Genomic DNA, 16,773 nt, shown 5'->3' on the forward strand with positions numbered 1-16,773 from the left:
CCCACCAGTACAGGCTTTAGTAGTGTAATCCATCGCAGCAAACATTAAGCCTGGGTTTATTTTTCTAATGCTGTACCCCTGTTACTGGATAACTTAATTGTTACCATTGTTGATGGTAACAGTAATACCTACTTAGTATTTAAGGGAGCATTTTTGGCAAAAACATTGTCTTGTTGAGGATTGAAGGAAGAAAATGATTATGTGTTAATATTTGAATGAGGTAGTGACAAATACTGGATTTTTAAAAACACATACACACACAAACAAATGCACAACTTTGAGGAAACACCAGTGGACTCCTTTGTGTTCCTTTTCTTACCTATTTTGCACTCTGGCCCCGTCCAGCCCTCCATGCAGACCTTGGAGCCGCTTTGGTCGCAGTTGAAGTGGCCGACGAAGTCATTGCGGGCTCGGCAGAACTTGTTGCAGAAGGGTCCGTAGTAGTTGGAGTGACAGCGGAAACGAAGTCGGTACTCCAGGCTGAAAGAGCGTCCGTGGTAACGGTAAGTCTGCCACTGTTCACCGGGGTTCAGCATGGAGGAGAGCAGGATTCGCTCGATCAACTGACCTGAGGGAGGAAGGAAGGAAGAAATACTTTCTTTTGTTTGCTGTTCTGACACTGGGAAATCAAAGGGTGCCAAACATCTGGGGAAGGAGGAACTGTGGCCACATTCAGCAGATAAATCTAAACACTCCTTAACATTATTAGCATCAAAGCTGATATGGCACGAGTTCAATCAAATAGTCGCCTGTTAACACATCGAGCAGTTATGGAGCAACATTACCATCATATGGAGTCTGGCTCTTTTTCCATCACCCACTAAGAAAAATATCTGTTTTTTTAGCTGTTTAATGTGACAAGTTACCCACCAGTGCATCACTAACTTTAGTGCTTGCCATTTTGTGCCGAGCAGGTTGTGTACAGGTGATTTATGAGAGCTATTTCACCAAAAAAACAAAAAAAAAACAACAACAAAAGAAAACCACTGGATGTTGGAATTTGTGGGATTGATAAAAACAATGAGGCTCTAAAATGCTCTGCAGAGCTGTGAGACACCACAAATATCCAAGGGATCATCCCTATGAGGCAGCTCTTTAACATTTGATTAGCTATTGGAGAGGAGGGGGAGATGCAGAGAGAGGACCAGACAAGCCCCAGGGCAACAGCGGGGCAGTGGCTGCTGCTCCTGACCCCGGAGGGGATTTCCCAGAGGCACTGGTATCCCCAAGTCACTTTCATTGCTCTCTGACAGGGTGTTAACAGACACACAGTACTCAGAATAGGTGTGAGTGTGTCTGTGTGTTGTTTCAGTGTATATGCCATGTGTGTATCTATGAGATGCTAGTGAGGATACAGGCAAAGATTGCATGATAGGAGGACAGAACAGGAAGCCTCATTGGAAGTATGTCAGCAGTGAAGAGAGACTGAGTGTACAGAATGTGCGAGTGTGTGCATGTGTGTGTGTGAGAGAGAGATTCTGCCAGAGGCAAACAGAGTCAAAGAGGAAGGGAAGCAGCTATTAGGACACACACATAACAAACTGCCTGATGGAGAGATGAGATCACTGCGGTTTGACCCAAAGGAATGAAAACAGGGATACACAGTGGTTGGTGTGTGTGTGTGTGTGTCTGTGTCTGTGTTTTAGCATAAAAAATGGGATGGGAACAGAGCGGACGTTGAGCGGACTGTTAGCTCGGCCGCTGCTCGATTCCTCTGCCGTCGCCTGTAGTCAAACTCGAGGGCCCCGTTTCACAAACACTCATTATGCTACTGCAGTGCATTGTGGGTTTTTCATTATTTTATGACTCTGGCATGGCCGGGGGTTAATTTCATCATCACCATTTCTCTTCCAGAAAAGAAGTAGAAGTAAGCGAATTATCATTCAGCACAGCAGGGAAGGTGTGTAACAGAGCCCAATTTTCGCAGTAACGTGATTAGAGAAGATGGTACAATAATATGTGAGGGGTGTGGAGGACCCCAGGAAGAATAGCCTCTCTGGCTGGTGCTAATGGGCATCCTAAAAAAAAGAGAGAGAGCAAGAGACAGAAAGATTGATGGCAGAACAGCTGAAACAAGAAGCCCTGAGCTCTTCCTGAAATCACACTTTATAGAAACATAAGCAGCAGAGAAACAGAGATTGTATCTGCAGGGAGTTTTAAAAAAAGCTCGTTTTCTTGTCTCTGGAGATTGTCCCCCTACTGTCTTGTATTAGCTGTGAAGTGCTTGCCCTTGACAATGGTGAGAAAACACTGCAGGAGAGAAAACACCTCCCTGTGACTTCATTTTGAATCAATAGCCTTGTGGAAGCCAATAGATCAGCTGAAGGTTTTTTTTAATTTGATGTGCATGGGTTCTCATGACATTTCTATGTTTATTTTCAGTTTTCATTCTAGTATAAACTCCCAGTGAAACTATTCTCACATGGATGGGGGACTAAGTCTAAACATGTGTCTTGAACTTTGGTGACAAGCTGGTCGAGATTATAATGCTTCTAATATTGAATTCCGCTTTCGCAGTTTTGTGGCTGTGGGTGTAACATCAGTACAGCTGAAACACGGGGGAGCACAGCAGCAAGTATGCTGTCAAAATCACCCAATGAATACGGGAGCAGAAGGAGAACATGGGAAAAAAAACATTTTAAGATGATTCATATTTACTGAAACATTTCGCTGAGAAAGTTACAAATGTCCCTGTGGGGTTTTTGTTCTGTGAGGGGGAAGAGATGAACGTAGTTACTATAAGCATTTGGTACAGAAGCCCTGTTTTAAAGCTTCAAATTTAGGATTTTGACAACAGCCATGTTGGTTTTTTTGTGGCAGACAGTGGCAGAAAATGCACGAATGTATGGATGGATGGAATTTGACTCTCCAAAAGTGAAGCGCAGATTTATACAAGTTATTTCCTCAGATTATTTCATTAAAGGCACAAACACGATTAAGAAATCTAGTTCAGTGACCAATTAGCGCAAATTGGGAAAAGCAGCAGCCTGTGTCAGCGTCCATCTGTCAGTTAAAGCAGACCTGCTCCTAACTTTAAGCCTTAATTAGTGAGTTATAAACAAACTGCACTGTAACTGTGTTATGAAGGCTGTAGCTTTATTTAAAGCCCCGGAGGTTGATGTTTGGTGCGTACACAAAACATCCAACAGCATGTGAGAAACTGTTTTCTCTGTGCTATTGCCCTGGTGGCAGTAACGCAGTAACAAAGGCACTTTTGCAAAACTTCTGAGCAGGAAAATTTAGTTCAAGAATTAAATAATACATTTTTTGTTGACTAGAAAACCCTTTGAAATCTGGGGAAATGGCAGCACTGCAGAAATGAGATGTTACAAGAACTGCAAGGCCCAAAAGATCAACGCAGGCCTTTTCATTTTTTCTTTATGTACTTAATGACATGTTTATTTTCTGAGTATATTATCCTGTATGTTGTTGTGAAATCGTACTTTGTGTAAACATTCAGTCACTGACTTATGAGTTAAAGCTGATGCAGCCTGGTGTTGCAAAATTTCCAGCCTCCATTAAATTATTGGTTATTACAGAGCGCGTTTACTCATCTTGATGATTGCTCAGGAGGCTGCAGTTTGCTGTTTATTCGATTTTCACTGTTGTAGTGACAGGTGTTTCCATCAGGTCTATATGTCTGTGTCGTGCAATAAAGTTAAATAAAAGACTGTGTCCTTCAAAATAAACATAAAACGGGATAGAGAATATGTAAAACGACTGAAAGAAACTAAATAAAACCAAATAAAGGTGCCAAAACCTGCTGCATATTACCTACTTACTGTGAACTACTGCAGGCATGTATGAAGTTTTATAGTCTGACTGATCTCATTTCATTGCTGTGATACCATCGTGTTTCCTTATCTAAACGGTTACTTGTCAGTATACTCAACAAAAACATAAAGGCCAAAGACCAAAGTTGTAACCAACGGGAATTATCCTTTAACAGATCAAGGTACGCCCCTGCACATTAACACTTAAGCTACATTTTATTTGAAGAAAACTCTGTGAAGGTCACACCGTCTGTGCTCATAGCACATCACATTTTCTTGGTATTTCCAAGAACCGTTTCAGAAGGTACAGTTATGCTCGGTAATCCTTTCTGATTTGCAGCACGGCCCGCTAAGTCCATTCAGACTGCTACCGAACGCCTCTGTTTGGGCTGAGCTAAGCTGTCAGCCTAGTGAACAGCTTTAGGCCCAATGTAAGGGCTGTCAGGAGCTCAGGTGGAAACGGAAGATAATGCAAACAAGATGTAAGAGCGTCGCTGGAGGGCAGAGCGAAGGAGAGACGGAAGGCGAAAGAGAAATGTGAGGTGAAAAGTTTCTCATCCTATCAGCCATGTTCTGGGTAGCACCGAGGTTGCGAGACCGCAGTGCAGTGGTCCCTCAAAGGAAGGATTGTGGCATGACAGGAATGAGGAAGGCACAGAAACATCTGTCTGGCTGTGCTTGTGTGTGTATGTGTGTTGCTTTTTATAGCATGCCGCTCACATTCCCTGTCACGGAGCTTTTCCCGATTATGAGGAGGAACAGCACTGAGATGAGCAGGAAATTAAAGGGTCTGGATAAAAGGCCCACTAAACTCGTTAGATCACAGACATTAAGACACAAAGGATATTTTCACATTGTTTCATCATGTCAGACAGCAAACGCTCATAAACAAGCACCCGTGTTGTTTTCCTCTATAAAACTGTTGATTGTTAATATTTAAACTCACAAGTAACTCTTTTCTTGATAAGATAAAGCTGGAAATGCAGTAAAGACGGCTCCATTTTTTAAACGTGTCACTTACCTTCAACACTTTAATGGTGTTTGAAGCGATGACGGTATATCTTACAAAGGCTCTCTAGCTTCAAACCTCAAAACATGACATGTGTGAGGATGAGGGGAATAATAACACCCTCACAACTTTCCTTCTGTTTATTGTTATTTAATTCAGCCCCCCTTTTATTTACATTCCTGACTACACATGAATAAAAAGGAACGCAAGTATGTGCAAACACACCTTCGACTGAACTCGATGTGTCATTGTCATAATCCAGAGCCTCCAACACCAGTGAGAACGACTTCTGTGGGGAAAAAAACACAGAAACAACACAGTCAGTGTGATGACATGCAGAGGGTTTTTAAAAAAAATAAAATAAATTAAATTACACAAAGAAATTGTTCTCTCCTTCCTTCCAGGCTCTTTTCTCAGACTTTCGAACATGTTTTAGCTCACAATTTTCAATTTCAAATTTAATCCAACAAATTTGTGTCATTTTGGTCTTTATCAGGATTTAGCTTTCACGATTAAACAGTCCTAGAAACAAATGCATCGGTGTAAACATGGGTTTGCTGAGTAGGCTATGAATGCTGAAAAATGGAAAGGATTATTGGCAACCTCAGGCACAAACTCGCTCATTACAAAAACAAGACCTGATGGGGAAGATGAAATGACTGTCATTGACTTCATGTGAGGCTGATCACTTCACTCCATTCTGGTGTCTGGCCTGATATAAATGTAATAACTGTAGTGGAGTCAGTGTGGCGCTTCAATGACTGTTACGTGCACCCTTTTTTTCTAGCTTTAGTAATACACTTTAATTAAATTCAGAGCTTTAAGTGGACACATAGCCAGCCTATATACTCTTATCTCATAGTGCAGTAGCAGAGGACTTGAGCATACATGACTTTGGGCTTACAGAGATACACACTCTGGATAGATAACAGGTGCTCTTCCTTGTGTCTTCCCCTTTCCTGATGCATTTATTCGTCCTATAGACCAGCTATGAATAATTCAAACCAACATTACAGTTCTTCTTGCTCCCTTTATGGGTTTCTCTATCTCTGTACATTCACCGGCCGATCCCTCCCTCTGCGAAATGCACCACTGCCTGTCATGCAAATCGCTCCACCATGTGCATTGTGGGTAAGGTTCTTCTAAAGGGTTACATGAATGTGTGGTCACGTCTTTGCTGAGGGACAGCACTGCCCGGGTGGGGAGTGGGAAGTGAGGTGCTGCAGGACAAATGGATGGGAAGCAGGTGATGGGCACCGGAGGTGACCGAGTGAGGGAGAGGTTAAGTGCGGTAGGTCGGCCCAAAAACATCCGAGGCAGATAGAGGCACATTTGAAGAGCAGAGGAGAAGATGAAGGGTTGCAATGAAGGCGCAAAATGTTAGGGGAGCGAAAATTGTGCAGCGGAAAGCACTGAGTCAGGAATTTGTTTCAAGAGGAAGAGCATCCAGTGTGTTTGAGAGGGGAGGAAAAGGTGAACCAAATGATGGTACAGATAGAGAAAAGGACAGAGAAAAGGGGAAGGGAGGATAATTACTTGGGGGATATGTAAAGAAAAGGGCACAGAAAGGTACAGCAGGGGAAAAACGCCACTGTGGTAGAATAATTATAATTTGTAGGCGTCCTGGAGTTTCTCTGATTCAGATATACGCCCGGAGGAAGATGGAAGAAAGGTCAGAGGGAGGTGAAACCAAACGGATGATGATACAAGAGAGATGATTAAAGGAGAAGACAAAAGAACTGATGTGATATGATAAGAAATGGTAGTTGAGTAAGTGGGTGAACTCCCACACACTATACTTGGATGTCGTGGCGCTAATGAGATGTGCTGGGCTGCAGAGGGCTCACGGGCAGTTCATTAAGCCTGGGAGATAGTGGGTAACCCACAGATGGACCAGCTGGACTCATTAGGCTTTGGCTTAAAACTCTCACCTGAAGCAATGTTTGGTATTCATGAATTACAGCTCACAGCTACACTGTTGGATCTTGAGACGACTTTTTATGAAATTAATTCCATACAAGATCCGTGCTGGAAGAATGAATCACATCCTCAGCTTAAGTGAAATACCATTACAGTTGTGTACTTTTTCCACAACTAGATATCCTGCACACACACACACACACACACACAGTTTTATCAGCAAATGGTGCTTAAAATATTAACAATAAAAGTATCCATTCCACAGCAAAATTTCTCTTATTATGTTATTATGTGTTTTTATATGACATTATTGGAGTGTTTATACCGAGCCAGCAATGTTTAAGAGCCAAGGCTCCAGCGACAATCATTTAAATTCATTTATATTACGGGGTTTCAGTGACAGAGTGCCAGTTCAGGGAGCTATCTTATAACTCACAGCTGCACAGGGAAAAGGCATTCATTAAATACATCTGGTTATTGTTTGTTATATGTCTGTTCAGAGGACCGTGCTTTATGTCAGTCCTTTCTGGGCCAGTTGTGTTAATCACCTATAAGGGGGCTTTTGCCTTTCTTGCTGTAGCTGTAAAGGTGAGACGGGTTTATTCTGCTATGATGGCTAAAACAGAAGAGCTGAAACCGATGAAAATGCTTCCTTTATCTCATTCAGTTTGAATAAAAGGAAAAAACAAAGTCATGTTTTCTTTCCCTGTTTAAATAGTGTAGTCAAGTCTATCACAGTGGTTAGCACCACTATATAACAGTAAGAAGGTCCTGGGTTCAAATCCTCAATCTATCTGAAGCCTCTCTGTGTGGAGTTTGTATGTCCTCTCCCACCTGCACAGGCACACTCTGGGTACTACAGCTTGGATGGAATCTCTTTGGGATTTAAAATAGACGCATTTTCTGTATATGGTAACAAGTATTGTTTGCACTTTATGGGCATGCGTGTTTTTGTGGTCACACTCTGTGTGGAACAAACTACTATCAAAGCAGCAACCTACAGGACTGAAAAATGAAGCCAGCCAGGAAGTGCCAAAAACTGCAGTTCCGTTATTGGCCACTGGAGGCAGGTGCCAAAAGTGCATCAGTCCCCATTGACTCTGATGTTAAAAAGTCCAACTTTACAGCACAATAATGTTTACAAACAGGTACATCTTCTTGAACTTATTTGAAACAACAACAACAACAACAACAAAAAATTAATGTGGCTTCCTATGTGGTGCAGCCTGTCCAAGGAATTTGTGCTTCAGTCTTTGTATAGAAACACTATTTTCATTTTTTCAAAGTGGTGAATACTTTTGTTTTGGTTTTGAACTGTTGTGGGTAATTTTCACACAATCTCTTGGTCACCCTTTGCAGGTTATAGTAATTATTTTTATTTATTTATTTATTTATTTATTTATTTATTTATTTATTTATTTATTTATTTATTTATTTTATTTAAAAAAAAAATTATAGCCTACATAAAGATCAATTATGGCAGCATGAAGCTAATGAACTACCTCAAAACTTAATATTCAAGTGAAACTAAGCAAATGCACTTGGTTGCTCTTCAGCACTGCCCAGAAGATAAGGTTGACACATCTTTGCAGCAGCAGTTTGATAAAAAAAAATGATGCTGGAGGTGGAGCTTTGAGACTAGGAAGACAACTGTGATGAACTGTCCACTCCTATAAAATGCACTGGTAGCGTTTTCACACACCCCCTCAGCCTTATCATCTTTACAATCACCCTCCCTCCTCCCTCACCCTTCCTTCCATGCACTTTTTTTTGCCAACACTCTCGCTCCAACGCTATGACAAAAACTTATTCACTTGCCTGCAAAGCACACACCCTCACCTCCCACAATTGCATGCATCCAAACTTATAATCCAGGCTCTGATAAAGGAAGGGTGTATCTGCACTGAGGTCTGTTGTTCTTTATGGCAGCCAGCAAGGGTCAAACTAACCATGGTTGCCAAGTTAAAGTCACAACAGCTAAAACAATTGTGTCCGTAGGGATTCATATTATCACAGCAATATAAACTTCCTAACTGTCTTTCCAAAACATGCACAGTCACGCCACAGAAACTTGGTGAAGATGTCGCAAAGACTAAAGCTGTTAGGGGCCAGGATCGAGAAAAGTAACCTCCTACCCCAACAAAAAAAAAAACCAAAAACACAAACAACACAAACAAAAGTGATATTTTTATTTTATCCCTACACAAACAACCTTTTAATATAATGTTTGTGCGGCCTGTGGTGATTATGACCAAAGTGATGATAGCAGGAACTGGCAAATGGACAAGATGTGTGTGTGTGTGTGTTTAGAAACAGGAAAAGAAAAACATGTTCCATTTCAAAGTGTCTGTTGTCCTGAGACCAACATTACCATGATTTATATGATTTATATATGATATAACATGTTTATGATGTAACACAGGCGAAATCAATCAAGCAAAGAAAATCCACAAACAACGACAACAACACCAAAGAAACCCACAGCTAAACAAAGAAGCCTCATGTTAGGACCTACAAGTGACTTTTCAAATCAACCTCCTGGAGTCTTCAGGAAAAGCTGCATATTTATGATGATGATAAAATGCATATAAGCATATCAGGTTAACAAGATAAAGAAGCAAGATAAGGAACCAAGCAAACAGCTTTTTTTTCAGTGTTATGGAGGTGATTCACTTCTTAGTGATTCTTGTCTTGCCTACATCGCACAAGCTAGCGCGACCATTTCTGATTTCCCTGAGAAAATTCCAGGGTGATGATGCATGTCTTAACAGAAAAACTGCCAGATTTTAGCTCTACCATTATTTGTTTGCTATTAAAAAATGTTTTGCTCATGATGGTGTGATTTCTTTGGAATATCACAATAAACTTATATAAACACACACACACACACACACACACACACACACACACACACACACACACACACACACACACACACACACACACACACACACACACACACACACTGTCTTTAAGACCAGTCATCTGATGTGACACTATACTGTAGTGTTGCAGTATAATGTACACCTCATATATGGAAATCTGTGATACAAGCTTTAACCCTCTACTTTTGTTTCAAGCTAATTCATGCTCACATTATTTGATGCTGAACTTCAGCTACACTCTTGAAATTCCATATGCCTGAAATCAAGGCAGCAGGTATTTGGCCTGTGAATGATATACCTGAAGAAATTATAGATATAGATTGATATAGACATATCTATTTGAAAATGACTCTAGAGAAAATTCTGTTTAAGAAAAGCTTGAAAAGGCACCTGACTTTACCACAAGAGCATAGTTTTTTATAAACAAACTAATAACAGTAGAGTGCTAAAATTTCACAGTTTTCCTGTTAAGATGTATATGGGGCGATCGTGGCTCAAGAGTTGGGAGTTTGCCTTGTAATCGGAAGGTCCTTAGGGACTAGCAAAGCGCTATACAAATACAGGCCATTTACCATTTATATCATCACCCTGGAATTTTCTCAGAAAAATCAGAGATTCTCAGGCTTTTGAGATGTGGACAGTTGATAGGAATGACTCAAAACACATGAAATTAGGCATTTGGAAAATAATGACACCATTCCTGAATGAGTCATCTGCTCTCACAACAGTAAGAGAGCTTAACAATTTTAAAATTACAGGCGGTAAAATCACAGTACTAGATTTTAACCTTCCCAAATAGAGAGCGTAATCCTAGCTATGGTGGTCACTGTAGGACAAATAACTTTGGCCATCATTCATTGGAGAGTGTAGACTGTCACTCTGCTGTTAACCTTATCTATAAATATCCATGTCTTTACTCTGGAGAAGGCTGAAAAACTATGTGAAAGAATTCCAGTACAAGTCAGTGATGCTAATTTCTGTCCAATGACAGGGATACTGAAGTGAGTTGTTGAGCACTCCTGTTTGATTCTCTGTTAGCCTCTGTTAGGGGCTGTTTTTACTGCTGTTAACTTCTGTTAGCGACAGTTTTTGTCACTATTAGCTTCTTTGTAGCTGCTGTTAGTCTCTGTTAGTCTCTGTTAGCCTCTCTTTGCTGTTTTGCCACTATTATATGTTGTTAGCCTCTGTTAACCACTGATTTTGCCACCACTAGCTACTGTTAGCCTCTGTTAGCTGCTATAAAGAGGCATTAGTAAAACTTTATTTGAAGTGGATCTAGCATTGTCAAACTGCTTATCAGATAGAAAGTATGAAATCCTAACATTAGATGGATATTGTTTAGCGTTAAGGTTATTATGATAATACATCAGTTAGTTGGAAGATGTAATGATATATTAAGCCACATATATTTATTAGTACAAAATAGTTTTTTCCATTTTAAAAAACCCTCAAAAAATGACTGATTTTACCTGTAAAATGATTTAAAGTTTTTTTGCAGCAATCCTAAAACAGAGCACACGAGCCTTGAACTTACTGACCTGTTGCTATTGTTGATCTGAAATTTGCATGTACGTCATCACACTTGCCAGTTTGAATTTGTGCTGCACTTTTCCTCGCTCACTCTCTCTCTCACACACATTCACATACTTCTTTTTGTATGTAGCAGCTGTGCTTCTGTCAGCCTGGATCATGTGCTTAACTCCTTTGTGTTTTTCTAATAGTAATAGTCTTAAATAAAATATGCTGATGTCTCTGTTTGTGAAACATGCCTGACTGTAATGGTTTTTGGGTTTGTTATGGGAGTTCTTTGGTTTTCCTTGTTTCTATAAATTATTTTGATGTTGGGTCGTTTTTTTGTACCCGTGACTCAGTTAGGTTACTGATTATAGTTTTCTGATTTTATTTAGCTTCACCTTGATATCTGTATGTCCATATTTAATTTGAGTTTTTTTTAAATATATATATATTATTTTATTATTCTAGCTTCTGTTAGTACTTAAAATTAATTTTATTAGATTACTTGTAGTTTAATTTATTAGTCTTGCCTTCCCTATGTCATCCTGTTTTTTATAAGAGTCCTTCTCATTAGTCCTTGTCCTTGTCAACTCCTAAACTTAATTTAACTTTACAAAAACTAAATATTACTATATAGGATTTTGGCTCTTTATGTCTCCTCCTGAGATCAAACTGGTGATCTTCAGCTTATAAGGTGAGTATGTAAACGATTATTTTATAGAAAGGAGCTAAAAGCTAGGTAATTAGCAAAAAAAAGCAGGGCAGAAAGTCCTAAAGGCAAGATTACCTCAAATATATATATCTGACTCAAAAGAGTTTTGACTTGATATCATATCTAAAGCATTCTAACTTTTAGCTTTAGCTAACAATGTATTGGCTTCCCATCATTACTCATGCTGTTGGAGTTTAGCATAGCAATAAATCTGCATTCTGCTGTTTTTGTCTATGTTAGCTACTGTTAGCTTCTGTTAGCCTTTGTTATTTTAAAGTTGAAATTATTTACTGTCATTGTATGTACAACAACATTACAGTGTCTTTCCTTTAACAACTGCAAACACTCCTGTTTTGCAGTTCTTACTCCTGACAATTAATTGTGGCAAGTTTCCCACATAATATTAAGTTGCTCACTAAGTTAGAATAGACGTTTATGGGGAAATGGTACTCTCTGTACAGAGAATTGAATACTATTGAATTTATGGTCTCAGTTACTCATTTGTTATCATATTGTTAAGCCAATTATATAAATTTTTGTCAATCTAAGTTTCGAATGAAGGATTGTCTGGGGTATGTTCATTGACTTGCAATGATGAAAATTCTCATTAGGAGTCTTCAAAACAGGATTTCACAGACCACGGGGTGATGTCGCCGTGGCTACATTCATCTTTTATTCTGTCAGTGTTGCTTTGTCTAAACTAACAATGTCCTTCCCCAGCCAATAATGAAATACATTGGAGGCATTTAGACTAATTAAAATAGGTACAATTTTCTTGACTTCCAGGTCTTGTTCCCTCTGTCTATTTTATGCTGTATACCGAGAAGGAAAGAAAAATTAAAGACATTTTTTTCTTCTCATGTATATTTCTCCTTGACATAACTCACCTAAATTTAATATCAGTACCATTTCTTTTTACAAATTTCTGTGCCTGAGAAATAGCCGGTCTCCCTTCTTAGTTTGACTCCCGTTTTATATCCTAAAACGACCTTTATCTCTCTTTGGAAGAAATAATCAGCTGTTGAGATAAAAGTCAGATTTAAATGAAAACCTGATTGACTAAGAATTTCAAGTCTTGACCCCGTGTGTTTAATTTCTTGTTTCTATTGTGTTTCTCTTGCTGTTCTCTCATCTTCACTGAAGATTGTGACCTGAGATTTTAAAACAGTTCTGTGATTTGCAGTTTATTGCATCCCCTGGTAGGATCTCGGATTTCATTTTAGCTCATCCTCCCTAAATATAACCAGAACAAGACAGACAAAGATTTTGTCTTTAAGTCTCAGTGCATGCTTAAACTGTGGTTCAGTGTGTTTTCCTGTGAACAGACGGGAGATATTCGATTTCCTCTACATTCAGTCCATCTAAGGAATTGCTCCTATTTCCCTGTCCCTCTATCCAAACCACTTCCCGTCTTTCACTCACTGTACCGAGCCTCTCTGAAACATCTGAGCCCGGTATCTCTGCATGTTCTTTCTGATTGTCACATGTCCAAATGTTTGAGTCTAGCATAGCTGGAGAGAACCGGGGTTTCCCAAAAGCAAGACAACATCAAAACAGCAGAATTAGTCTGGATGATAGATCGGCCCTTCCTTCAGGCTGCAGGCTGTCTGGTCGTCTCGCACAGTCCCTTCGCCTGCAGCCTCACACCGGAAAGCTGAGGATTAAAGTGGACTATGTTACGTCAATGCATGACAAATTCTATTAAATAAAGGTTTAAAAATGTTTGCCATCCTTAGCTGTCCATTTCACTGCTCCACTTCTTATTTGTTCCCTCCAGCTTCTCGTCCTGACTCTCCACACCTCTCATCCTCCCTCGCCCTTATCAGTGCCCCCTTCATCCCTCCCTCCATCCCTCCCTCCCTCTCTTTCTCTCAGACATGGGCAGGATAGGATATCCCGACAAAGCCAGGCTGTACAAACACAGCTCTACGACAGGAAAAACTCCCAGCCCTGAGAGAGGAATTTCCCCTCAGAGCTGACACACACACACACACACACACACACACACACACACACACACACGAACACACGCATGCCAGCGTACATGCACACGCAGTTCTGACACACACTGTGGAAGACAATGTTATTTTCCGACATACAGTGTTTTCATTTGTCTCCTGAAATCATTCGGCATTGTTGCAGATAAAATGTCATGTCATTTATCATTTTAGACAACAAACAGGTTTTTGTGATTTTTTCTACAAAAACACACAAAAAACAATCTTTATTTTTTGGGTCAGCAGTATGAAAAGAAACAGTTGCTGGATGGCAGGCTGTTATTTTCGCTTGTTGAGTTTCTAATAAGGTTTTTTCTGAAAAAAGTTGGTTTTAATTCACATAAATATTCAAGTGTATACATTTACTTTGCATATAATCTATTCATACATATCTTCAAATTTAAAAAAAAAAGTGTTGAATGAAAAGAAAGTTGACTGAAAGATAAAATAATTCAGTGCAGTCTGACTGAAATGCACCAACTCCTCCACTTACCATAATAAATCACATTTTTCAAGTGAAATAAACATTCGTGTACATTTACATTTAATTTTGCTCGGCACTTTTTGACTTCCGCCATCACAGCATACTCAGCTTTTCTGTTTAATCACAGAAAAAAAAACAACAGGGTAACTCAATGGAGCAGCTACTCATTTTCACATAACATTAGTGGGATGTTAATTAATGAGTGTTATTTGCCATGTTCTTTTTCAAATTTCAAATTTAAAAGGAAGCTAGTTTAGTTTGTTTGCCTGCAGACAGATTTATTACAATTTCACATCTTTTCATGTTTAGCATGACTGGTTTTGCATGTAATTAACAGGAATTAATTAAGTAGAGGGATACCAATTAAAACAGTCACTTTTCTGTTTAATTAGAGACAACGCATAGTTATTTCCATGAAACATAGGTGGGAATTATTTAGAAATAATGATAAAAGCCAGACCCCGTAAAGTTAAGTCTAACTATGATATCGTAAAGTTACTTCATTAGGTACACTTTGCTAGTATTGGGTTAGACCCCCTGTTGCCTTTAAATCGGCCTTAATTATTCATCTCATAGATTCAACAAGGTGCTGAAAATATTCCTCAGGGAGTTTGGTCCATATTGATGTGACAGCATCACACAGATGCTGCACATTTATTGGCTGCACATACACGATGTAAATCTCCAGTTCTACCACATCTCAAAGCTCTATTGGATTGAGATTTGGTTACTGTGTGGGCCATTTGAGTGCAGTGAACTGATTGCCATGCTCAAAACCCCAGTTTGAGATTATTTGAGCTTTGTTACATGTTGCCTTTTCCTCACAGAGGCAACCAGCAGACGATTGGCTGCCTCCATGTAGTTATAAAGGGATAAACATGGGCAGCGACAATACCCAGAAAAATATCTGGTATATGCAAACCAAATCACAGGCAATAGCTACAAGTTTGCAAACTTATCAACTGATTCAGACCGCAGTAAACAAACTACAGGTGTAAAAACGCCCTAAGAGGTCCAAAGTGTGCCAAAAATATCCCCCCTGCCATTACATCACCCGCAGTCTAAACTGCTGACACGAGGCAGGATGGATCCATATTTTCATGTCATTCAGGCGAAATTCTGACACCTCAATCTGACTGTTGCAGGAGAAATTGAGACTCTTCATCACTCGGCAATACTTCTTTTATTGTTATACTAAATAGTGAGCCCGTGTGTAAATTGAACCTTTAGTCTCTTGTTCTCAGCTGATGGGTGAGGGACTCAATGTGGTCTTCTGCTGCTTTAGCCCATCAACATGTTAGCTTTCCTATATATTTGTAAATTGCCAAATATCTAATAATTTATACAGATATCATTATTATCATGCAATATTTCCATTTGTTTACCATATTAGCATTTTTTTCCATATGAGCATGCATAATAATAGATGAACGTCCTTGTGCATGCAGCATGTCCAGAGAGTGAGAAGCTGATTTCAATTTATTATTAAGGAGAAAAGTAAAAATGTTTCTGTTATAGTTTAGAGGAAAATATTAAAATGTAAAATATATTTGTTTTAACGGTGTGTTTTAATGATTTAGATTCCAACATTATTTATATTATTTGACCCATTTGATCATCTTTTGCTGCCTTCTTTAATTATTTCCAAAGAAATAGAGGACCGTAATATACTAAAGCACAACATATTAATATTTCCCCCATGTCCAACCTCATAAATTGCAAGTAAAGCCAGCATGCAGCAATTAAACAAATGAGCCTAAGTCTGAAAGCACATTAAAACAGACACAAAATAATGAGACTCACTAATAATTAAACATTTGCCAGAGGAAATTGTTCAATGTTTCAAACAACTTTTAATATTTAGAATCTGCCTTTGAACATGTGCTGCTTCGCCCCATCACCAGCTCCAGTAATTATTGACTCTCACACATGAACATGCTAACGGTTGTCATGACAGCAGTAGTGCACAAGCTTGATTAGATGGCTGTCAGCTCACCTGCACTATATATTAGTAGTGGTGGTAACCACAGTAACAATGCCATTACTATTCCAGCAGCACAGCTCCATGTTTGCATAATGATAAAGCGCATACAGTAGATGTGACAAACATGTTATTCCTCTTAGAGGCTACAACAAAAGGTCAAAACCTGGAAGGGGTCAGTGCGTCAGAGCTGCGCCCGCTTAAATGAAGTGTAAAATAAAACGTTATCTGACCACTCAAGCTCCCGACAGACATTGATTCTTGACTTGAACAACAAAGAAAAGACATCACTGTGTTCGAATCAATGAGCGCACAGGAGAGCGGGAGATGTGACGGCACGGTGGCTAATTTGTGAATTTTAAAAGTCTCTGTGGATATTATCCAGTGCCGACCGTCTCCCTGCCCTCAGGTGCAAAAGACACACACACACACGAGCACACACACGAAAACACAAACACACAGTATGAGACGAGGAATTAGACCCCCAGAGTGAAGCG

General features: G+C 39.5%; 1 protein-coding gene across 1 annotated transcript in view; it reads right to left on the reverse strand.

The window, feature by feature from the left end:
• Positions 1-16,773, reverse strand: part of LOC113036523 (protein jagged-1b) — a 63,908-nt gene that overhangs the window by 17,149 nt on the left and 29,986 nt on the right. The window contains exons 3-4 of the mRNA XM_026192923.1: positions 5,008-5,071; positions 320-568 (exon numbers count right to left, since the gene is read on the reverse strand). Of these exons, the coding sequence (XP_026048708.1) occupies positions 320-568; positions 5,008-5,071 (313 nt within the window). The remainder of the gene's footprint in view (positions 1-319; positions 569-5,007; positions 5,072-16,773) is intronic.

This window comes from Astatotilapia calliptera, chromosome 14 (assembly GCF_900246225.1).
Source record: "Astatotilapia calliptera chromosome 14, fAstCal1.2, whole genome shotgun sequence".
NCBI lineage: Eukaryota > Metazoa > Chordata > Actinopteri > Cichliformes > Cichlidae > Astatotilapia > Astatotilapia calliptera.